A 24246-nucleotide genomic window follows, 5' to 3' on the forward strand; every position below is an offset into this window, starting at 1 on the left:
AATATTACAATTTAATCGCCGCCCAACTGTTATTTGCTCACCATGCCACCTGCTTGTTCAAGAGAGAAGTCACTAGTGAACCTATGCCCCTAGGTCTACTTTCCATTACTAAATTCTTCATCTAGTTGCTACTTTTACTATTTTACTTTGCTACCAACTATCTCTTTGACGTGCGTTCAATCTTGTAACTAGAAAGACAAGGGGCTTAACTACCCTCTTGTCATGTTGGGGACAAGCGTGTTCTGTGTTTTGTGTGCAGGCGCCGCTTACTTTGTTTTGCTAGGTGACTCCTACTAGATTGATAACCTTGATTCTCTAACTGAGGTAATTACTTGTTGCTGGGCTACATCACCCTTACACTTTGGGGGAATCCCAACCACTCCTATGGGAGCAAGCAGAGCCAGCTTGCAATATATTGCATAATAGACAAAGTGCAGACAAATGAAAAATAAACCAAACTAAGAGATAGTTCAGCTAGTAGTCAACATCACGAATAGGACCCATCTAAAATCCCTGCCTCACACCTACAAAAGATCTAAAACAGGTGGACAAAAAAAGAGCTCTAACAACGTAGGTTTTTTAGAGACACAAAACAAGTCACCCCACTAGGGGGAAGGGGCGAAAAGAACAAGCATGCCTTGAGCAATCATCACTCCTTCAAGCAGCTGGGTCATCATATGATGTAGAGTCATCCTCATCTCCTAGTTCTTTGGGCTCATATAGGCTGATGCAACATGAGGTGACTTAGGGTTAGTGACATGTGGGCCATCTGGTTTCCGGGCCCACATATCAGCGACCCTAAGTCACTCAACCCTAAGTTAGCCAATCCTAGCCGAGTTTCTTCGGACTCAATGTTGTGTAGAATCCTTCCAGTAGTTGCAGCATGACACTTGTCATGTATCCTCAAGGTCGTGTTTTGGAGCGTAGTTGAGCCTTTTGACTTCTTATCAAAACATGCTTTATTACGAGTTTTCCGTGGTACTAACAAAATGCAGCAAGTCCAGTCAAATGAAAGATCCTAGCAATGTTTTTATCGGAGATAATCATGTACTTTGCCACTCTAACAGGTCATCTAGGCGTGCACGCTGAGGTAGTCATCCAGGGTGGCGAGCTGGTAACTCTTCTCTAGGCATGGCTCTCCTACGGAGAAATTGTCAGGAGGGCCGAGGATGCTACAACTTCTCCGACTGTTGTCATTCAAGTGTCTTACATATTCATTCGTGTCCATTCTATGGTTGGATTTTTATTGGTTACATGTGAAGTCATAGTCTTGTTCTTTCTTCTGTGCTTCTAGACACTGGTTTTGGGATGCCTCCGAGAAGCGATTTATTTAATACCTTTGAGCTAGGCAAGATGGTTTTTGGAGGTTTCAAGTTTTATCTCCTCCACTTACCATGAAGGTACTCATTCCCAACATAATTTCATAACCACTTTTCTGTCTCTTTCTTAGGAAGTGCTCTAAACCTTTTCTCACGAGGAATTGAAATTTTATCATCCCTTTTTTCATATCAATGATAGTTCCCCTATAGTTCTCAGAAATGACCTTTCGAAAATAAATGGACATAGAGCGTTAGGTTCCATATCCATACAAAAATCACAGGGATGTTCATATTACCAAGCACAAGAATATCTTCAATTTTTCCAATTGGTCTTTTTATTGTGCCATCTGCCATATGGACATTAAGTTCATATTTAGAAAGGGGTTTCAACCCAAGTGCATTATAAAAATTATGTGGAATAGTGGATACATTTGCACCTAAATCACACAGAGCATCACAAGTGAAATTATTGATACTAATCTTTATTGATTGTTCCCATCCATCTTCCAACTTCCTAGCTAGGGATCTTGGGTGTAAGCCCTACAGTTCACATGGTAAAAAAACTTCCTAGGGATCAAAACTTCTAGACTTCCTAGGGATCATAGCTCAAAAGTGGGATTTGCTCTTCCAAGATAAGATCCTCACCCAAAATCCTTAATTACTCTGCTCTAGCAACTTAACTCCTTTGTTTTCACTGTCTGGTACCTCCGAGTTTTTCCACTGAATACTACCAACCTTTGAGAAATAAGTAATCCCCGCTAAGAGAACCATGTTTCTTATAGCTTGAGAACTACACACTCTTGTCTGATACTACTGAACTATATTTCTTTGAGATCATCTCTATTAGCTCTGACACCTCCGAGCAAAACATTTCCATCAGTCACTTCAGAGGCATTCTATATTTGCTTCAGTATCTAGAGCCTCTATATTAGTCGGCTACTTCCAAGAAAATCCATCTGATACCTCCAAGCTGGGATTTAGGGTTTTGCACCCTAGATGTTGTCATGTAGCACCTTTTGGTGCCCCTCCCTAACATAAATCCTCCTCTCCTTCGGTGGCGAGATAGTTTTCTATTGTGTGACAACGTGAGCTTTTGGTGGAGGTGGCGGAGGCCAACCAACAACACCTCTCAGTATACCAGCCAACACAAAGTCTTGAGTTCAAGCCAGACACTTACTCGGTGTAATTCTAGGGAACTAAAAAATAGGGGAGGCACTAGCATTTCACAAGACAGAGCCAACAACATACAACAAAACCAAGTCACCAGCAACCAACTAGGTATAAAGTTTACACACAGTCTGTGGGCCATCCACGATGCTGACGTATAAAGAGTTAATAGACAAATACATCAACACACAAGACAACAAATTGCATTCACAGGTGATCGCGAAGCAAGAATAGTCCTGGGATACCATTTTCGCGCTCCAAAGCCCAATACCTGTCGAATGCTGCCTACATATTCAGAGATACATATACCACATCATGCCAGGGATCACATGGGGCTTTTCTCTTATCACTTTGATTACTTCTACATAGGACTCAAGGCCGCGATCTTCCGCTCCAGCTACATTAAATGAAGAATAGATTAATGATTATGATATATGTATGATGTAAAATTGTGCTTTGGTTACATAATTTCACAAATGAGTCATGTTGCAGGGTAGTCGGTATCTTATTCTAGTACTTGGCAAATATTCAGTGAAGTTTGGAACACAAGGAAATACCACTACCTTTTAGATCTACCCCATACATCTAAAGAAAAGATTAAAACAAAAACATTCAACGAGCAAATGGGACTTTCAAAGACCTCAAACTAAGTGGTCTAGAAACCAAACAATTAGCACTACGTAAATTGCAACATCAACAAAAATAGTGTCAAGGTTATTCTTTTTTATCTTATAAAAATATACGACATATTATGATACTAGAGAGAAACTGAAAGTCAAAAGCCAACATAGGCACATAAGTTGGTACCTGCATCATGGTCTGGAGCTGGTTGCGCACATCACAGAACTCATTCCTAAGAAGAGTCAATGCCATGAGACACCTGAAATAATGCAGACATACGACATTATCAAATTCTGGATAGGTTAAGCAAACTAAAATGGAATGGTTGGAAATTGAAATCATGTACTTAAAAAAATTCTAGCCATCTAAAAACTTAATTGCGTTATAAACAGAAGTCTAGAGCCAACAAGTTACAAGAGAATCATCAAATAGGCATATATTTAGATAAATAATCGAATTCTACCAATCACATGATTGGTGATTAAGTGAACAAGTAGGTTAGTTCTTAAGAATGTTAGTTCTTAAGAATGTTAGATTAGTATGAGTTAAAAATAGTATCATAAAAGACAAAATAAGCTAACAGGCTTGCATACAGGATTTGACCAACACAAAGAGTAGACAATAACTACTGTGCAACATAGATAATGAGGTACCGTGTACGGACCTTTCTTCGCTTTTTGCCACATAGGACTGTCGAAATTGAATGCAGGCGAGTTTCACTTTCTTAGCACCAACACTAATACATGACAAAAAAGAGCAACCAGGGAGCAACATCAGGAAACTAGAGATTTTTTCAAACTCATTGAACATGGCATGCTGATACATATGGCATACTTGCATGCCATAATAATATTCTAAAGGAGCAATTTCCTATCATGGTTGTCAACACTTTTTTTTTATAAACCAAAAAGAAAATAGTATTGGCCTTATGGCGATAGTAGATCAGTAGTGCCAAAGATGTTTACAAAAGACAAAATTCCTCCCCGGGAGCCATAACATAGGGATGAATATTGACATTTCCGTTACATCGCTCATAACTAAATTCAGCTCTTCTAATTATGGCTAAACAACACGAGCCGCATGCCCATGCCCATGACATACATACCCTGCACCGCCACATCCAAATAGGAACAACATTGATGTATAGGAGACATTAGAAAGGTCCAATTGTGTGACGAGACAGGCAGATAGTTAATGCCATAATTGTTTGTAGAGCGACAGATTTTCATTGCTGACCTAGAATAGCGCCATTGGACCAATAACAGATTCAGGTAATACTAACTTAAAAAAAAAAGATTCAGGTAATACTAGAAATGTTCACAAGACCACAAAGTTTTCAGTGATGCGGTATAGAATTGCAGTTGGCAGGAATACTGACAATTCTCTAGCTGCGGCAACTGTACTCATATTCTACTTATGTGTACTAGTAATAATGTACATGCAATCCACGTTTATATTAGGTAGGATATTAGTTGCACGTTATTTAGGTAAGATATATCTGTTGCACGTTGGTATTTGGTAAGATATCAATTACTTTTTTCACCGGAATGATAGGATATTAATTACATGGCAGATTTCATGGGATACCGCTGATCGAAAACGTGTTTATAACCAATGGCAATGGTGGGTAATTAAAGCGTTAAACGTGTTTGATGCTCAACATTGGAGCGATTTGAACTGCTAGATAACATGATTTGACGGTCGAGATGGGTTGGATCTACCCCTTTGAGTCTTTTTATATTGGTATAGATATAGATATAGATACTACATACGAATAGAAATGTGAACAAACTTGAAACACCTCCACTGACATTACACTGAATAACAAATCATTAATACCAGAAACGGTAGCAAGACAACAAAGTTCATAACATTACTATTGGCATGAATACGGGTACTTCTGTTACAAGAAACACAACCAAGCTCGTCTCTTCTTCAAATTACACACCACAACCAACATGACAAACGCATCTGAATAACATCGATGCAGAGGAGAAACAAACAAACAGTTAAAAATAAGTGAGGATAGAAAAGAAGGGCTTATCATCATCATACGTGGAGCTGCTCCCAATGAGCTGATGCACCAGGGCGTCCACCTTGTAGAAGTCCACCTCGGGCTGGTTCCTGCGAATGGAGCAGACCAGATCAGTCAGTACAGCAGACGAGATCACGAGATCCGTACAACAAGACCAGAGGGGGAGAGGGAGGGGGCGGGGTTACGGACAGCAGGCCGGCGATGTCGTTGATGATCCTGTCGGCGTCATTGAGGAAGATGTTGATGACCTCGGCGACGAAGCCCGTGGCTGCACTGCCCTCGTCCATCGACTGCAGCTGCTGGAAATACGCGTCCACACTACCCTAGATCGATCACGCCAAGGCAAAGGTCGGGTCAGCCAGATAGCCAGTCGAAACCCATCGTCAACGCCGACAGCAGAGAACACGGCGATTCCCAGCGATTCCAGCCCGCAACCACACGGCGGCTATAGAGGCGAGGGGAGGGACTCACCGTGGCGTACATGGAGGCGATGTGGGCGTTGAGCTGGGCCCTGAGCGCGGCGGCCGCCATGGCGATGCGGGGCGCCGAGAGGAGGCGGGCGAGCACGTTCGGGTCGACGGAATTCGAAGCTGCTGCGGCGGGCGGCGGAGTGGACGAGGACAGGAGAGGAGTGCAGGTTATATAGCTCGACTCAGCCTTTTGACAGGGAGTGCTCGATTACTCTAATGGCTGGCCGCCATTGAATGGGGAGCTTGGGGATGGCATGCATGCATGGATGCATGTATGTAGCTACGTTTGGGTGGATGGATGGATGCTGGCCAGCTATCTACAGATTGACATTGGATGCTCACTTTCAATGCATAGTCCATCACAAATAGTATGTATTAGAGTGAGACGTGCCTTGCCGTTCTTCGGTCGTAATTTAACTTTTTTTTGCACGTGGTCCATTACGGCCGGCTCGCTATGCGTTTTACCAGGGATGGGTTGGCATTTAATATGGTCATTACCGTCGGGTGGGCCGATATGATGTCGTTACACATTGCAGTATTTTTTTTAACATTAGTATAGACACAAACGTTCATATACACGCGCATACACTCACCCCTATAAACGCACTCAAGCACATCCTACCCCTATGAGCACCTCCGAAAGACTGAGCCGGCATATCATCTTGAAATTTACAAAGTCATCGAAGGCACCTCGTCGTCGACGGGAAGGTCTCCTCCTACTGAATGCACATCGTCATCGTCGACGGGAACGTCTCCTCCTACTGAATGCGCATCGTCAGAAATCCTGAAATAAATCTATGAATAAATGTGAGCACCAGGATTTGAATACGCTGCAGTATTGATGTCTATCGGTGATGTTCATATGGGGAGCTCTTATACGGTGCTTTATTCGCTAGTTTAGATAACTGGCGCTCGTTGCCGCAGCTGGTGAATTACGCGAAAAACACTGAAAATATCGTTCCTATGAGGAATAGGCCTCCCGCCGTTTAGATCTTGTGCAGGTAGCCTAACTAACAGGCCAACTAGTCGGTATCGTATCGTTTTTTTCCTCCTGGAAGGCGAATAGCAGGGGATCTAGGGCCCCGGCGTCTAGCCTCGCGTGCTGCTGTAGCGATACCTGGCGACTATCCTCGCGTGCCGCTTGCCCGGCCATCTGCCGATCGTCTGACCTCACGGTTTTGACTGCGAACGTGAGGCCCTCATGAGAGAAGAAGAGCTGGTTTGACCTGGTTGTTTGCTCTTCTGGTATGCTATACATGGCTGGTTTTGAAGCCCCGGCGTACTGATTGTGGGCATGTTCTTTGTCCCTCCGTCGGCTCCGGCGGCGGCAGGTTTTCTCTCCCTCCGTCGGCTTTGGCGGCGGCAGGTTCTTCTCTCCCTCCACCGGCTTCGGTGGCGGCAGATTTTTGTCTCTCCCTTCCCGGCTTGCCGGCAGCGACGGATAGGTTTCGTCGAGATTGCTTCTTTTTTGGTGGCGCTCTAAGGGTGATTGCCGGACGCTGACTCCCCTTGAAGGTGATCGCCGGAAGCAATGAAAACAATATGCTAGAACTGTCGCGGCATGGCCAGTACCGCGGCAGAGAGAGCGCTCCTGGAAGTCCAGAAGCAGTGGGGGCCGGATGTGATCTTCTTGTTCGAGACGCATCTGAACACAGCTAGGGCAGAAAAGTTGACAAAGAAATTGAAGATGGACCGAGTTGAGGTACAAGAGAGTGTTGGGGCGAGTGGTGGCTTGTTTCTTTTTTGGCGGAATCCAGTAGTTATTCACGTGCTTGATAAAACGAAGAATTTTATTGATGTAACAGTAGGTGGTGCAGCAGAGGAGATCTAGAGGCTTACAGGATTCTATGGTGAACCTAAATGGGTGGGAGGATAAACATCTATCATGGGGGTACTTGCGAGGCCTTCACCAGCAGACAAATCTCCCATGGGTTGTGATCGGTGATTTTAACGAGATTCTATACTCACATGAGAAGGACGGAGGAGCTCCACGTCCAACAAATATGATGCAAAATTTCAGGGATGCACTAGTTGACTGCGAACTGGAGGACATGGGCTTCATGGGAGACATGTTCACTTGGAGAAGGAGGCGGCTTCGAGAGCGACTTGATAGGGCAGCATGTAATGGCCAGTTTCACAGAATATTCCCTCACACAACGATCACGAATGCAGGTCATACAAAATCTGATCACAGACCAATTTTCATGGACACAGAAGGTGCAATGCCAAGTGATGATCAGGGACAGAGAATAAAACAATTCGAAGCCCGGTGGTTGCAAGAGGATGATGTGGTCCAGTTGGTCTCAGACGCATGGGAGAGAACTGATCCGACGGCGTCGCTCGTCGCTCGTACTGCTGCAGTACACCATGTGATGCATGTCTGGCATCGAGAGATCTTGAAGGCTCCTCACCGGCGCCTGAAGGAACTAAAGGCAGAGTTAGAGGCACTGCGATCGGGCCCCCTTACTGATGAGGCGGCGGATGGGCAACGCATACTGTTGATTGAGATAGAGGAAAATCTGGAAAAGGAAGAAATCTACTGGGTTCAGAGAAGCCGAGCGAATTGGCTCAAATTTGGCGATCGGAATACACAGTTTTTTAACAATTTCGCAACAGCCATGAAGAAGAGAAATTACATCCGCAAGCTGCTGGATGATAATGGTGTCTGGCATGAAGAGAATGAGTCTATGCGTAATCTTATAGCTGAATATTTTCAAATCTTTTTACTTCAGAGGCAGCAGTCCCTGATATAAATGTTCTGAATAAAGTAAAACATTGTGTTACTAATTATATGAATGAGTCTTTGTTAGCTCCTTACACGGAGGAAGAAGTCAGGAAGGCTCTTTTTAGCATTGGCGATCTAAAGGCACCGGGCCCAGACAGGCTGCATGCAGTGTTTTATAAAAAGTTTTGGCCAATCCTGGGAGATGATTTGGTGAGGGGGGGGTACTTGAAGCAATCAATAAACGAGTTATCCCTGAAGGATGGAACTCCACCACAATAGTTCTGATCCCTAAAGTTGATAATCCAGAGAAGGTAACTCAGTTTAGGCCTATCAGTCTATGCAACGTCGTTTATAAGGTCATATCAAAGATGTTGGCAGCAAGACTAAAAAATTTATTGCCTGATATTATCAGCGAGACACAGAGTGCTTTGGTTCCTGGACGTATTATTACTGATAATGTCATTGTAGCCTATGAGTGTTTGCATACAATGAAGAAGAGGAAGAAAGGTAAATATGGGACGTGTGCGGTAAAACTTGATATGCACAAGGCCTATGATCGTGTTGAATGGACTTTTCTGCAAGCTATGCTCGGTAAATTGGGTTTTGATGAGAGATGGATAGAGATGATAATGGCTTGTGTGACATCGGTGGAATATAAAGTAAGATTTAATTCAAATGAAACTCTACCGTTCCGTTCCACGAGAGGTTTGAAGCAGGGGGCCCACTGTCACCGTATCTGTTTCTACTATGTGCCGAGGGCTTGTCATCTCTTATTGCACATGAGGAAGCAGTTGGGAACCTCATTGGTGTTCAGGTGTGTCGAGACTCCCCGAAAATTTCTCACTTGTTATTTGCTGATGATTCACTTATTCTGATGAGAGCAGATGCTGCTAATGCAAACACCTTGGGGAACATACTAGATGACTATTCCGCTGCCTCGGGCCAGCTAGTAAGTGAAGCCAAGTGTTCAATATTTTTCAGCCCCAACACTGATGTGGAGATGAAAGCAGAGGTGTGCCAAATCCTTAATATAATGACGGAATCTCTCTCAGATAAATACTTGGGACTCCCTTTTATGATAGGGGTAGACCGAGTAGACTGCTTTAAACATCTTATAGAGAGGATCCAGGTCATGGTGAATGGATGGAAAGAGAGGACACTATCTTACGGGGGAAAAGAAGCTTTGTTGAAGGCGGTGGCCCAAGCAATCCCAACTTATGCGATGAGTGTATTTAAATTCCCGAAGAAAATTTGTAAGGGGATCACTGATGCAATGTCACAGTATTGGTGGGGTGACGATGAGAACCAACGCCGGATGCACTGGTTTGCGTGGTGGAAAATGTGTGTGCCCAAAGATAAGGGAGGGATGGGCTTCTGTGACATCCACAGTTTCAACTTGGCTATGCTCGCAAAGCAAGTTTGGAGGTTAATTGAAAATTGTGACTCTCTCTGTGCAAAGGTTTTGAGATCAAGGTACTATCCCACAGGTGATATTCTAAATTGCGAGTTGAAAAGGGTTCATCTTTCGTATGGCAAAGTATATGGGCGGGAATTCAAACTTTCAAGAAGGGTAGTATATGGAAAGTTGGAGATGGAGCAAAAATAAATATTTGGGGTGATTGCTGGATACCGAATAGCTCTTCAAGGAAAATAGTGACAGTTCGGGCGAATCAAGTGCTTACTAGAGTTCATGAATTAATAGACCCAGTCTCGGGGGAATGGGATGAACTGCTTATTCGTGATAATTTCTGGCCTATTGATGTGGACCACATTCTTCAAATCCCAATCCATCATCAGGAGACGGAATACTACATCGCGTGGCACATCACGAAGAGTGGCGTTTTTACGGTAAGGTCAACATATTATAAACAATGGGAAGTGTGTTATGCGGCAACCTTGGGTGCACTTCAGTCAGGTGGATCTTCATCACATCCGGTGTGGAAAAGATTATGGAACCTTAAGCTACCAGGGAAGATCAAAAATTTTCTATGGAGGTGTTTGCACAATGCTATCCCATGTCTTTGTGTCCTTGCAAACCGCCATATTGGCAGTAACTCTCAGTGTCCAGTATGTTCTTCGGGAGCAGAAGACATAATGCATGCCCTTTTTAAATGCCCCCAAGTAATGCAAATTTGGGAAGCTCTTGGAATAGCAAAGGAAGTAGCGGATGCGACGCTAGTGGATCGTGCTGGTTCAACATTTATTGAATTTATGCTATGTGATCAAGACTCTCAGCGCATGTATATGGACCCAGTTGAACTTCCAGAGTTGTTTGCAACGGCATGTTGGTACATATGGTGGCAACGTAGGCAATTGGTCCGGGGTGAGCAAGTTCAGTGTCCAGTTCGGACTGCTCCAGCAATCTACGCTTTAACCTTGAATTTTGTTAGAGGAAAAGGGATTTTGACCAAGTTCCACGTATAAACAGATGGTCTCCTGGCATGACGGGACAACAAATACTGAATGTCGATGCATCCTACTCAGAAGACGATTTCACAGGAGCTTGTGGAGCTGTTCTTCGCGATAACAGAGGAGGCTTCATCTGTGCAGCTATGGCGAGACTTGACCACGTCCCAGATGTGGTTTCAGCAGAAGCAACAGCACTGTTGGAGGGACTAAAACTAGCACAGAGCACTGGATGCAACAATCTTTTAGTACGTATGGACAACCTGATAGTGGTGCAAGCGCTACATAATAATGAAGGACACTCGATGATGGCGGCTCCTATTTTGCAAGATTGTCGAGTGATGTTGAGAGAATTCGGGAAGGCTGTGGTAGAACATTGTATAAGAGAGTCTAATATGGTTGCGCACGAGCTAGCTCAGTGGGGCGGTGCCAATACTCCTACCTTTTGGGTGGAGGCTCCGCCGGATTTCCTTTTTAAATTTTTAGCTGATGATGTAAGTGTCATTTGAGTTTTAATAAAGCTAGCCATAGTGGCCTTTTTGTAAAAAAAAAAGGCCAACTAGTCGGGAGTGAATCATTCAAGAGAATAGTTTAATAATAAGTTTAGACACGCTTTCTATTGCAGGCTGATTTGTAGAAAAACGTGTTTAAAAAAATGAGATCAACACTTAAAAGCTCACATATTTGAAAATAAAACACGAACTAAAAGAAGTTCATGTAATAAAGAAAGTTCGTGAATTAGAAAAAAGTTCATCGATTTTTAAAAAATCATAAATTTGAAAAAAGTTCATCAATTCTGAAAAATGTTCGCAATTTTTTAAAAAGTTCATCGATTTTGGCCAAAAATCAATGATTTGAAAAGAGTTCACGGATTTTGAAAATTTTCATTGAATATGAAAAAATAGTTAACCGATTTGAAAAAAAATCATCGATTTTTTTTAAAAGTCACCAATTTGAAAGGAATTCATCGATTTTGGAATTATTTTTGTGCATATTTGAACAAAAGTTCATGGTGGGAAAAATGGTTCATGAAATTTTAAGAAAAATGTTCATGAATTTGTGAATAATCCACGCATCAATGAAAAAAGAAAAAAGGAAAATGATAAAAAGGAAAATCAAATAAAAAACGTCCAAAAGAAAACCAGGAACTGAAGAAGGAATAAAAGAGTGAAAAAGAAAGTGTTTCGCAAGGACTGCTATGGTGTGGTGGTTCGTTTGAGCAGAGTGGTCGGGAGTACGAAGTTGCTTGCTTCACATTTTTTACGGGTCTTAGTCTGTTTGCCTCCTCTTCTTGGAGAGGCGTGTCTTGCCACATCATTCTTCGGTCGTAATTTAGCTCTTTTTTTTGCATGTGTCTATTATGGCTGGCTTGCTATGCGTTTTACCTAAGCTGGGTCGACATTTAATATGGTCATGCCGCTGATTATGGTTGTATTGTTATTTCTCTTTATCGTTATAGTCTTACTTGATGCATGTGTATGGTCTTCGTGGTGAATAAAGGTGTCGGGTCATGAAGCTCTACTAGTGGTTGGGCGCACCTTTGGTGCGCCACTTGAGCGGAAGCTCTCTAGAGCCGGCCATGTAGGTGGCGACCATTTCGATTTTTATTTTTGTGTTTGGCACATAGCTGGCCTCCAACAAAATGGACGAGCTTAACTACAATCAGTAGCATCAGTAGCAATTAATAAGGCTTGTAATGTTCCACTTGCTGTTATCTTCAATGGCGTGACATCAAACTTCATTAAAATACAGAGAAGATTTTACAGGATAAGTTATAGAGAACATGAATTTAGAGGGTCAATTTTCAAGAAAACAATGATGAAACTCTATACATAGCCTCAGAGATCATGATGATTACACTACCCACATAATACACTCTCACCAGGGAGAAAACAACAGGAACATGATTCAAAACAAGAAAGGCAGCTTGCAGCTCTCCAGGATACCTCATCAATAATATAGCCTCAAACTCCAGTAAAATTCTATTCTGTCAAAGATCCTGGCATTGTTCTTTCCAAAAAATCATCAATCCACTGATGTTGTTTTCAGACAGCTCCCTATGACGATGCGAAGATCCATCATTATGTGGGTGTAATTTCACAAGTCTGCACTCGGTACCAAGATGCAGTAGTACTTATAGGTTGCAAATGGAATGACGTGCCGCACAAAGCATTAACTCGAAAGTACTTGAACAACAAAATCACGCCTTCCACAATCCAGGAACATGTCTACAGTCCAATTAACTCCTGATCTTATTTAGTTGTCAAAAAGAACTCTTGATCTTATTTTACTCCTCGCTGCGCTAAAGCTTAGCTGATCTCTTGAGGTGGAACGATCAACTTCATTGAACCAAAGGCATGTGAATAGATTGGTGATGGGTATGTGCTCTCCTATAATTACACAGCCCTCGGGGACATCTGTTCAAGAAAAATGTATCGCTTATGTTCTCAGGAGAAATATTTCTATATCAGAATTCAGGGAGAAGAACCATTACCACTTGTAATAAGGAACTTAGCTGATGAATAATGGATTAAACCCTCTCTCTTGTAGAACTCTATTTGGTTATCAATTGAAGCATTATCATACTTCCCACCAGACTTGTTGGCCTCAACTTCCTCAAGGACATCAAAGTGTCTATAATGCCTGGAAATAGCTAAGCGCACATTTTTCCTCCACAAGAATCTGCGGCATGATAGTGTATACAAAATCAAAATAATAAGAAGTCAAAATCTAGATAAGAGCAGACTTAATATTAAAGTAAGAATATGGTGCAGCTTGGATCTCTTAATACAACAAATAGAGCATAAGTGGCACTGGCAACAAGCAAACTTACTTTTTGACGGCATGCTTTCGTTGAGTTGTGTGCAAAGTAGTTTATAAGTAGCAGACGGAGGTCAGTGAGAGAACGTGATGTTTACCTCTCTTGTTAAACAACTTCGGTCTTGCATATTGTATCACGTTAGGAGTAGTTAGAGTTGTAGAGATTATTATCTTTCTGTTTAAATCTCTCTCTCTTATCTCTACTCCCGTGTATCTATCTTGCCTTGGGCAATACTCCCTGTACCAGATCGATACTTGGCAATATATACGTGAGGCCGACTCTCTCTAAGGGTTACGACGCATAAACCATCTTTGACATGGTATCAGAGCAGGCCTATTCCAAACACATCTAGCTACCTTCCTTTGATCATCCCAGCCGCAACCTTCATCAACCTCAACCCTCTCAGCCGCCGCACCAATCTCCCCAGCAAACAATGTCGTCTTCCACCTCCATCATGAACTCTGGCCTCACCAACAACACGTCCGAACCCCTCACCCGAACGAACTGTGTCTTGTGGCGAGCACAAGCTCGTTCACAGATCATGGGCGCCGGGTTGTTTGGGTATCTTGACAAAACCATTGAGCAACCTCCCAAAACCCTCATGTCCAAGGACAAAGAAGGCAAGGATCAGATCTTGCCGAACCCCGCCTATACTCCCTGGCTTATCCAAGATCAGCAAATAGTCGCATACCTTCTTAGGAATCTCTCCAAGGAAGTGCTCGTTCAGGTAGCGTCGCTGGAAACTTCGCACGCGATCTGGACTGCCCTTGGGAACATGTTTGCTGCAGTTTCTCTCTCCTGCGCCAACAACATCAGGGCCGCCCTCACCAATGCCCAGAAGGGCTCTCAATCGGCGTCCACCTACTTTGGCCACATGCGAGCGCTCTCTGATGAACTCGCGGCAGCGGGCAAACCCATCGATGAGGGCGAGCTGATTTCCTTCATTGTTGCGGGCCTTGACATGGAATACCAGGCCATTGTCTCCGCCCTTGATGTCTCCCCCGTTCCTGTCACCGTTGATCAACTCTTCTCTCTTGTGTCCAATTATGACCAGAGGATGGAGATGTTTCATGGCACAGGGTCCGCGCGCGTTCAAGTCCTCGGCGAACTCTGCCTCTCGTGGTCGCCAGGGAAGGGGCGGCGGTGGAGGCTACCGCAACCAGCAGAAGGGCGGCGGTGGATCACGCAATGGCGACGGCCACTACGGTGGCGGCGGCTACAGCGCCAACCCTAGCGGCGGCTATGGTACTGGCGGCGGCGGCCATGGCCCTGGCGGCGGCGGCGACTATGGTCCTGGTGGTGGCGGCCACGGATCTGGTGGTGGCGGCTACTACCAGAACAACCAAGGTGGAGGCTACAATGGTGGCGGTGGCTACCAGAACCAAGGCAACTCCAATCGGGGCAACTCCAACAACAACAGAAACCATCCCCCCTTTCAAGGCTATGATGGCTATGAGGGGAGATGCCAAATTTGTAAGAAAACAAATCACTTAGCCAAAGATTGTGATTGGCGTTATGCCGATAACACTTCCCAAAAGAAAAAGGTTGCAGCTGCAGTTGATACTTCATACGGTGTTGACACAAACTGGTACATGGACACGGGTGCGACAAACCACATCACCGGAGAGTTGGAGAAACTGACGATGCATGAAAAGTACCGTGGTCATGATCAAGTCTACACCGCCTCTAATGGTCCAGGTATGGAGATAAGTCATGTTGGTCAATCAATTATCAAAACCCCACACAAAAATCTAGTTCTAAAAGAAATCTTGCATGCTCCAAATGCTTCCAAAAATCTTCTTTCCGTGCACCGCATTGCTCTTGACAACAATGTGTTTCTAGAATTTCACCCTTTTTTCTTTTTGATCAAGGATCAGGTCACGAAGAGCGTTCTCCATTGGGGTCTTTGCATTGAAGGGCTCTATTCATTGCTTCCCAAGTATTGCCAGTTTAATAAACAAGTGTATGGTGCCATCAAGCTTTCTGCTGAAAGATGGCACAGTCGATTAGGCCATCCATCTTTTGCTACTGTTCATCAAATTCTTAGTAGAAATAAACTCCCAGTTGTTGGTGAGCGAAATTCTGAAACTAATTGTGATTCATGTCAAAGAGCAAAAAGTCATCAATTACCTTATCATGTTTCTTCTAGTGTGTCTACCAAGCCTTTGCAGCTTATTTTTTCTGATGTTTGGGGTCCTGCACCCACCTCTATTGGTAGACATTCTTACTATGTTAGCTTTGTTGATGACTATAGCAAATACACCTGGATCTATCTCCTTAAAAAACGTTCTGATGTGTTTCAAGTTTTTCATAACTTTCAAGCACTTGTTGAACGTAAATTTGATAGCAAAATTCTTGCCATGCAATCATATTGGGGTGGAGAATATGAGAAGTTAAATTCTTTTTTCCAACAAATCGGCATATCTCATCATGTATCTTGTCCTCATGCTCATCAACAGAATGGTTTCGCAGAACGCAAACATAGGCATATTGTTGAAGTAGGGTTAGCCCTTCTCGCTTCTGCCTCTATGCCACTCAAATTTTGGGATGAAGCATTTCTTACCGCTGTCCATCTCATTAATATGTGGCCTAGCCGTGTCATCCAAAATGAAACCCCCACCGAACGTCTCTTGCATATCACACCTGACTACACTAGACTTCGCGTTTTTGGCTGTGCATGTTGGCCTAATCTTCGCCCCTATAATCCTCACAAACTCATGTTTCATTCCAAACAATGTGTGTTCCTCGGTTACAGTGCACAGCACAAAGACGTCAAGTGTCTTCATGTGTCTACGGGGCGTGTTTATATATCTCGTGATATTGTGTTCGACGAAACTCAGTTTCCCTTTAAAAAACTCCATCCCAATGCCGGTGCTCTCCTTAGACAAGAAATCCTTCTACTTCCAACACATCTTACCAACGATGATTCCGGTGGTGATGATAATTGTATTGATTCAACTGTTATGACTAATCCTCCTAATCTGTCCCTTGAGCATGTTTCTGCAGAACAAAATGGACCACAAAACGGTGCAACACCGAGTCCAAACCATGCAGAAAATACTGTAGCGAGGCGCCCTACAGTAGCCATGCAGGATTTGGTGCAATCCCCCTTGGGATCGGTGCGTCCGACCGCTGCCGAGCCGACCGCATTCTCTCCGGGATCCCCGCCCTGCCAGCTGGTGCGCGACAACGCGCTGTCTCCACCCAAGCCGGCCACCTCGCGCCAACCCGCGTCGGTCTCGCGGCCTGCGTCCCATGCGCCTGGCCACGCGGACGAGCTGGCCCAATCAACGCCTGGGGCGCAGCTGGCCGGTCGCTATGCGCCGGTTCCGCATGTCTATGCCAGGCGGACCCTGCGCCCCTCATCATCACTTGACGCGGGCTTCGCTCCCGATCCGGCTGGTACGCCCGGATCTTCTGTGGCGGTCCCTTCTTCTTCAGCTGCACGTTCGCCCGTAGAGGATCCAGCGGGCATCGGGGGCAGTTCTGCTACTGCCACCTCGGGATCGTCAGCGGACTCCATGGCTGAACCACCTGGTCCGGTGCAGCAACAACAGGTGGCTGGATCTTCTATGAACGTGGATTTCTCTACAGCCACACAGCCGCGCACTCGACTCCGAAGTGGTACAATTCAGCCAGTAAATTACAAGGTGAAATTTGGTTTGGCTGCTTCTTCAGGAGAGCCCCACACTGTTCATGATGCACTTGCTGACCCCACGTGGAAGAAGGCCATGGAGGAAGAATTTCATGCTCTTCGCAAAAACAAAACTTGGCACCTAGTTCCTTCTCAACAAGGTAAACATGTTATTGATTGTAAATGGGTGTTCAAGATTAAAAAGAGGTCTGATGGCACTATGGATTGTTACAAAGCTAGACTTGTTGCAAAAGGTTTTAAACAGAGGTATGGCATAGACTATGAGGATACTTCTAGTCCTGTTGTTAAGGCTGCAACTATTCGTCTTGTTCTGTCTATTGCTGTATCCAGAGGATGGAGTCTCAGGCAGCTAGATGTGCAGAATGCATTTCTTCATGGTGTTCTGGAAGAGGAAGTTTATATGAAGCAACCTCCTGGGTTTGAAGACAAGAACAAACCATTTCATGTGTGCAGGCTTGATAAGTCTCTCTATGGACTGAAACAAGCTCCCAGGGCATGGTATTCTCGTTTGAGTTCGAAATTACAGCAACTTGGTTTCGTTCCCTCAAAATCAGATACATCATTGTTTATTTATAACAAGTCCAACACATCCATATTTGTGCTCATATATGTTGATGATATTATTGTTACAAGCTCCTCACATGAAGCTGTGACAGCTCTATTGAAGGATTTGAACTCAGAATTTGCTCTTAAGGATCTAGGTGACTTGCATTTCTTCCTTGGTATTGAAGTTAAAAGAAACAAAGAAGGTGGTCTACATTTGTCTCAGGAAAAATATGCAGCTGATTTGCTGACTAGAGTAGGTTTGCAGGGCCGTAAACCATCACCAACACCACTATCTAGTTCAGAAAAGTTATCCCTTATAGAAGGTGAACTCTTGAATCAAGAGGATGGTACCAAGTATAGGAGCATGGTAGGTGCACTTCAGTATTTGACTCTCACCAGGCCTGATATTTCATTTGCAGTCAATAAAGTCTGTCAGTTTCCTCATGCACCAACCACAGCTCATTGGACTGCTGCCAAGCGCATATTGAGATACATAAGAAACACCTTGAGTACTGGACTGACTTTTAGTAAGTCATCATCTACCCTAGTCAGTGCTTTTCTGATTCTGACTGGGCAGGCTACTTAGATGATAGAAGGTCTACATGTGGTTTTGCAGTTTTCTTTGGTCCTAACTTAATTTCATGGTGTCCAAAGAAACAGGCTACAGTCTCAAGGTCAAGTACTGAAGCAGAGTATAAGGCACTTGCTAATGCCACAGCAGAAATTATCTAGGTAAAGTCACTCCTTAAAGAGCTTGGGATACATCACACACAAACACCTTGTCTATGGTGTGATAATCTTGGTGCCACATATTTGTCTGCTAATCCTGTCTTTCATGCTAGAACCAAACATATTGAGATTGATTATCACTTTGTGAGGGAAAGGGTTGCTAGCAAGGAATTGGACATTCGTTTTGTTCACTCCAAGGATCAGGTTGCAGATGGCTTCACAAAGGCTTTGCCCACAAGACCGTTTGAAGAGTTCAAGCGTAATCTTAACTTGCGCAGTTCAGATTAAGGGAGGATGTTAAACAACTTCGGTCTTGCATATTGTATCACGTTAGGAGTAGTTAGAGTTGTAGAGATTATTATCTTTCTGTTTAAATCTCTCTCTTTCTCTCTCTCTCTCTCTCTCTCTCTCTCTCTCTCTCTCTTATCTCTACTCCCGTGTATCTCTCTTGCCTTGGGCAATACTCCCTGTACCAGATCGATACTTGGCAATATATACGTGAGGCCGACTCTCTCTGAGGGTTACGACGCCTAAACCATCTTTGACATCTCTAACAGCTGATAAGGATCCTTCACAAGTTTAAGTTTCCCATCGATCCAGAGTGAATACCGCACATCAGGAAAGAGTCGATGAAGTAATAGTTTTGGAACCTGTTTGAGGAAAATATCACAAGGTATTCAGTTAAAAAATTATCACAAGGAAAATACACGATTAGGAAAACAATTCGCTCATGCTGATTCGCATTAAGCATGGCATACTCTTGCCTTTCAACAGAACAGAAAAATGATTGTGGAGTCGAGAAACTTTTCACATACTGACCCAATGCAGAAAAGAATGAAACATGTTGGATCAGTTATCTAGATAAGAGCACATGTTGCTTTTAGAAGATTGCGTAGAATTATCTTTACAACTAACTTTTAGTTCACATCGCTTGTGCACAATCTCCATGCCAGAAGTAACTGGCACCTAAAAGATTCAGTTAGGAAAATCAAATAACTAAATGTACAGTACAGCAACGGCGAAGCCGGCCTCAAAACTCTGTCGATTCAGTAGTATTTTTATTTATTTTCTTCATAATGAACTGCACAGTGATTTTAGGCTAATTTTGACGAAAGCTGTGGGGTCAGGATAAGGAAGGTTGTGCACAACAACCACCCGCCACAGCCCAATTCTTTTCGTATTATCTACAGTACTGATCTTCTTTATTGCAGCTTCAGTTTCTTCATCCAGAAACATGAAGCAAACAATATCTTTTGAAAATGTACTAATCTTTTCTGATTGTTGCATTATATCATAATTCCCTAAGAAAAACAAATAAGAAAGCTCACACACAATGTGCAATTAGCACTGACATGGAAACATGACACCATGTAAATATAATTGGCATAGAAAAGAAGATGCAGTTACCAAAAATAGCAGAAGCAACTGTCCCCTGGCACTGCCGCATCTCATACAGATCAGCTTCTTCTAGACCGAATGCAGTATTGAGACCATGTATCTCCCCCCTCAAAAATCTACTGAAAAGTAGGAAGTACCAAGAGGTTACATTCAACGGATGTGGCATGGATCAAAGCATACTCGTTTTTACTTGATTTGATGACATATCAATCAGGAATAAGCAATATTAGAAAGCCTACACATCTCAGCATCACCAAGATATGTAGATTCCTCTTTTTCTCCTTGAGCATAAATATTAACCTTAGATTTTTTTTACGAGTCTATCACCTGCAGTAGGTGTTGAGTGCGTAAAAACAACACAATACTAAGAGCATGGCCCCAATTATAGCACTGAACAAGATAATATTGAGAGCATGGCAGCACATCAAACATGATTAGTTGCAACATGTGAAGCTAATTGAATAAGCAACACCAAATTAGGCATAGACCTTTTAAAAATTCAGTAGGAACCACTGATTAAATTATAAGCATTGGACCAACATTATCTCGTTAATGCTGAGGGGCACACAAGGAGGTTATCGTAGCCCCAAGAACACAGGAGCACCAGATGCAGAGGCCGGGGGTATTCCTCCTTTTCTAAAAAAAAGAACACAGGAGCACGGACACGCCCAGTCAGTTGGTACAACTAAAGTCCGATTTTCTAATAACCAACATTGGTTTCAGATTTTATATCGCTCAGACTGCATAAAAAATAGAGTACACAGGCTGGATCGTGTTTCCTCAATCAAATTATAATAATTGTTCATGGAAGCAGTCATAGTGTACATTGTACACAAATGCAATCGTTTCTTTCAGCTTGAAGCAGAGAAACGCCAAGAAAAAAGGAGGAGGGAGTATCAAGCACACATTTACCTTGTCAAAAATCAGATACTCGGCCTTCAAATGAGTGCAAGAAATCTGAACAATTTACTCATTAATGCCAGGTTCCTGCCCACCAAACTGGTTGCATGGGAAAGTAAGGAACTCAAAACCTGTAGTCACATCAAATTGTAAGCATAATATATCATAACTGAAAATCAAGGACTGATCATATGCAGATAGATCATACCCTGGTCCTTGTACTTCTTGTACAATTGAGCCAGTTCCATCTAGTTGGAATCGGTCAAGATACTGTAGTAGTTACAGGAAACGATTGTCTTTGTTAATATAATAAAATGGTAATCCTTTCAGTATTTACATCACTTGGCACATGGAGAATTAGATGAAACAATCAATGTCACGACACTTAGATGCGCAAAAAGTCTGGGTGTCCAACTCCATACCAACTTGATCAGAGTAGTTTTTTTGCATGCATAGAAAACTTTGATGCAAATCGTAAATGCTGATCGTAATGACCCACAAACTACTGAGATGATGGGGGTATTTAGCAGAACAATATTTTAACCTTTGAATTGTGCGATATACACATTTACTCTTCTTTGATCTATGGAATATACTTTGTGTGTCGGTACTTCTGTTCAACAAAGAAAAGAAGAAGAGATGTTTGGTTTCATTTTCAGTGAAGTGGCGAAATAACCCTGAAGTAGTATCTGCGAATGAGTCTTTAGATGATAGATGTTTAGGCCTTCCACTTTCGTAAGCTTCAGAACGCCCTTGGGAGTTGCTTTTGTGTAAGAGATATTGAAGTGAACTGTTTAGAGTGGAGAATAAAAAATTATAAAATACTTGAAAAATAAAGGAAAACCATCACTCAACTTTCAGGTCCCTCAAGCTTGTTCACAGCCTCTACAGAATACTGAGGGAGCTCCAGTGTCCACCTCAATCTTGACTTGTTAGCTGATGTAGATCGAGAAGATGACCATCAGGTTATAGTACTGTCCAAACCACCACTTTGCAAATCAAAGTGCAAGTTGCCTTACCTGGTCCTGTGGGCCGAGGCATGACACCATCGACCCATTCATCCCAACCTTGCTTGCATTCGCGCATTATGCCTAATCACTTAACTGAACTGAACTAAATGTAGTGGGATGGGGATGAATTATACTGAGATGACAAATTAACATAGACACATAGTAGGAGCTTACTTGTTGCCTCTGATCTTGAACCAGGTCTGCTTTTGGGAGTAGGAAAGGTCGCCCTTGCAGGAGGCCGAGCGTGGGACTCATGTTACTACAGACTGAAATCAATCATCAACATCACAACATATCTTCCAATAAATCTGATCTATTTGGTCTGCAGCAGGACGAGTGGAGAATAAAAGAGAAAAAGAATCCATCTCACCCGGTGGATTCTAGGACGTCCATGCAGATCTTGTAGCGCCCTTGTGCAGATCTTCGTTGTAGGCTAGCTGCCGCTCGGCGCTTGGTGGCCAGCGCCTTCGTAGCCGATCCCCTGAACGCCTCCCCTCACCTGCGAGAAAATCCGACGATGGCCCGTTCTTCAAATTCCCACGTCTGTTAATTTCTTGTTTATCGATGCTGCTCTTCTTCTCTTCCCTCCTTTGAGCAAAAGGATCAACACCAGGCTCTGTAATAAATCATACTTAGTTAAAAGGGTAACAGAACGCAAACATGTTTGCACTAACTATACTGACAATGAAGACCCAAGAGATCCAGTCAGTGATAAATGAAAAAAAATTACTGAAGCAAAAGTGTGCAGGTTGTTAAGCATATGTGTCAGTGTTACAACACACGACTGCAATATTGTGTAAATCTCGAAATGATTGCTACTAGCTAGATTCAGTTACTCAAAATGCGAAGAGCATTGGAGGCTTAAAAAGAACATTGGACTAAATCGATGTACATAAGCAGAAGCAAGCAGGCTGTTAAGCATTTCTGTCATAGCTCATGATAACTGCAATATGTACTTGGCACGGGAAAGCTCCAACAAATTACTACACTTGTTACAAAACAAGATTCACCAGCCACAGATAGAAAAGACAAGTTGCTCACCATCTGTCAGTTTGGCTTCAACGATGGGAACACTCTGTCATCATTAACACAACCATGGCAGTAAGTCCGCTTCCAGGAATTAGCTTGCTCGTCCCATGCACGCACTTCTTCTTGTACTTGATAATCCCTGCAGGTATGTTCATGTTATGCTAAGTGCAAGCAAATACACTTGAAATAAAAACACCCAGAAAGCCAGCAAGAATAACAAGTTCACCTTTCGATTTCGCAAACCGCTCCCACTTTACACACATATCAATGTCATAAGTAGCACAACCAAAACAATCAACTAACGGTACTGCAAAATTTTCTTCTATAGATGTACATCACATCCACCTATATAGAGCCATACGCCCATATCCCATTAGGATTGTACATGGATTAGAAATTGAAACCCTAGGGATAAGGAGTGTCAGGAGGGGGCCAACTGAAACCCCACAGGCATCGATGCCACTTGGGGAATCAAACCCCAAGAAAAGAACATGGACTTAAGTTCTAAAGTATTGTGATAAACATGTACTAAGAGGTAAGCATCCATTGATAGTATCTCCCATAATCATGTGTTATGGCCCCTTCACTAATTAATAGCATGTCATCAGAACCAAATCGAGTTGGTGAACAATAGAAACTGATTTAGGACAGTGGTAATGACAAAATCAGCAGCAGCGGCAGAGCATCAATAGCAAGCAGCAGCAATCAACAACAGGAACGACCGGCGGCAGAGGGAGTTGGGAGGGTGAAGTAACTTGTTGCATTTATCGACCTTTCTTCCTAACGGAAGAAGAGCAGCGGCAGCAACGACCTGTACAGACGCGAAGTGGTGGGGGCAGCAGCGAGGGCACCTCCGGCTCGCCTTCCTCACCGTCGTCCCGCGATACAAACTCCGATCCACCGCTGCGGCCTCTACTCCTCCGCCGAGTCCCCCCCAGTTCCAGCCTCTTCTCCTCCTTCCTCCCAGCTTGGTCTCTAAGGTCGATGTCCACGGATCGCGCTCGGCCGCCGCGCCGCTTCGCTCTGCTATGCCCATTGGCCGCAGCCGCACCTCCACTGCCGACCGACGTAGCTCTCTGCGGTCATTGCTGGCACCAGCCTTCCTCGTCCGCCGAAGGACAGCGCGCGCGGGGCGGAGGAGAAGAGGCGTGAGTGAGGGAGACGAGGAGGTCGCGTGCGAGGAAGGGGAAAGGGGATTGCATGCTTCGTGAGGGGAGGGTGTATCTGGGGCGATATTTCATTCTCTCCTAACCAATCACAGCTCAGCCGCACAGGACACCATTCCTTCTTTTTTTTTGAGAATTTTTATCATTCATATCACGAATCAGTACCGAGTAGTTGACCCACAAACACACTGAAACGCAAACACAAAGAACCATGAACACCTAAAGTATCCTAAGACAACCATAACACAA

At 43.6% G+C, this 24246-nt stretch overlaps 2 protein-coding genes across 10 annotated transcripts; both read right to left on the reverse strand.

Moving 5' to 3' along the window:
• Nucleotides 1-2348: 2348 nt before the first annotated feature.
• On the reverse strand, nt 2349-5737 carry LOC125554179 (histidine-containing phosphotransfer protein 2-like). Its single transcript, XM_048717774.1, has 7 exons — nt 5614-5737; nt 5332-5465; nt 5163-5231; nt 3772-3843; nt 3294-3366; nt 2859-2883; nt 2349-2368 (listed from the first exon to the last, which is right to left on the reverse strand). Exons 1-7 carry the CDS (start codon nt 5671-5673, stop codon nt 2349-2351), a joined length of 453 nt encoding a protein of 150 aa, XP_048573731.1. The 5' UTR covers nt 5674-5737.
• A 7095-nt stretch (nt 5738-12832) lies between these two features.
• Nucleotides 12833-22969, reverse strand: LOC125552742 (probable hexosyltransferase MUCI70). Of its 9 annotated transcripts, none has more exons than XR_007303779.1 (7): nt 22844-22969; nt 22173-22418; nt 21977-22068; nt 21812-21863; nt 21001-21728; nt 20805-20923; nt 19981-20008 (listed from the first exon to the last, which is right to left on the reverse strand). XR_007303779.1 is itself a non-coding variant. In XM_048716412.1 (4 exons), exons 1-4 carry the CDS (start codon nt 19944-19946, stop codon nt 13000-13002), a joined length of 498 nt encoding a protein of 165 aa, XP_048572369.1. In that variant the 5' UTR covers nt 19947-20246; the 3' UTR covers nt 12833-12999. The 9 variants fall into 9 exon arrangements, 1 of the variants encoding a protein (XP_048572369.1); XR_007303775.1 differs by having other exon boundaries at nt 21812-21883; XR_007303772.1 differs by having other exon boundaries at nt 21812-21895.
• Nucleotides 22970-24246: the final 1277 nt, after the last annotated feature.

This window comes from Triticum urartu, chromosome 4 (assembly GCF_003073215.2).
Source record: "Triticum urartu cultivar G1812 chromosome 4, Tu2.1, whole genome shotgun sequence".
Lineage (NCBI taxonomy): Eukaryota > Viridiplantae > Streptophyta > Magnoliopsida > Poales > Poaceae > Triticum > Triticum urartu.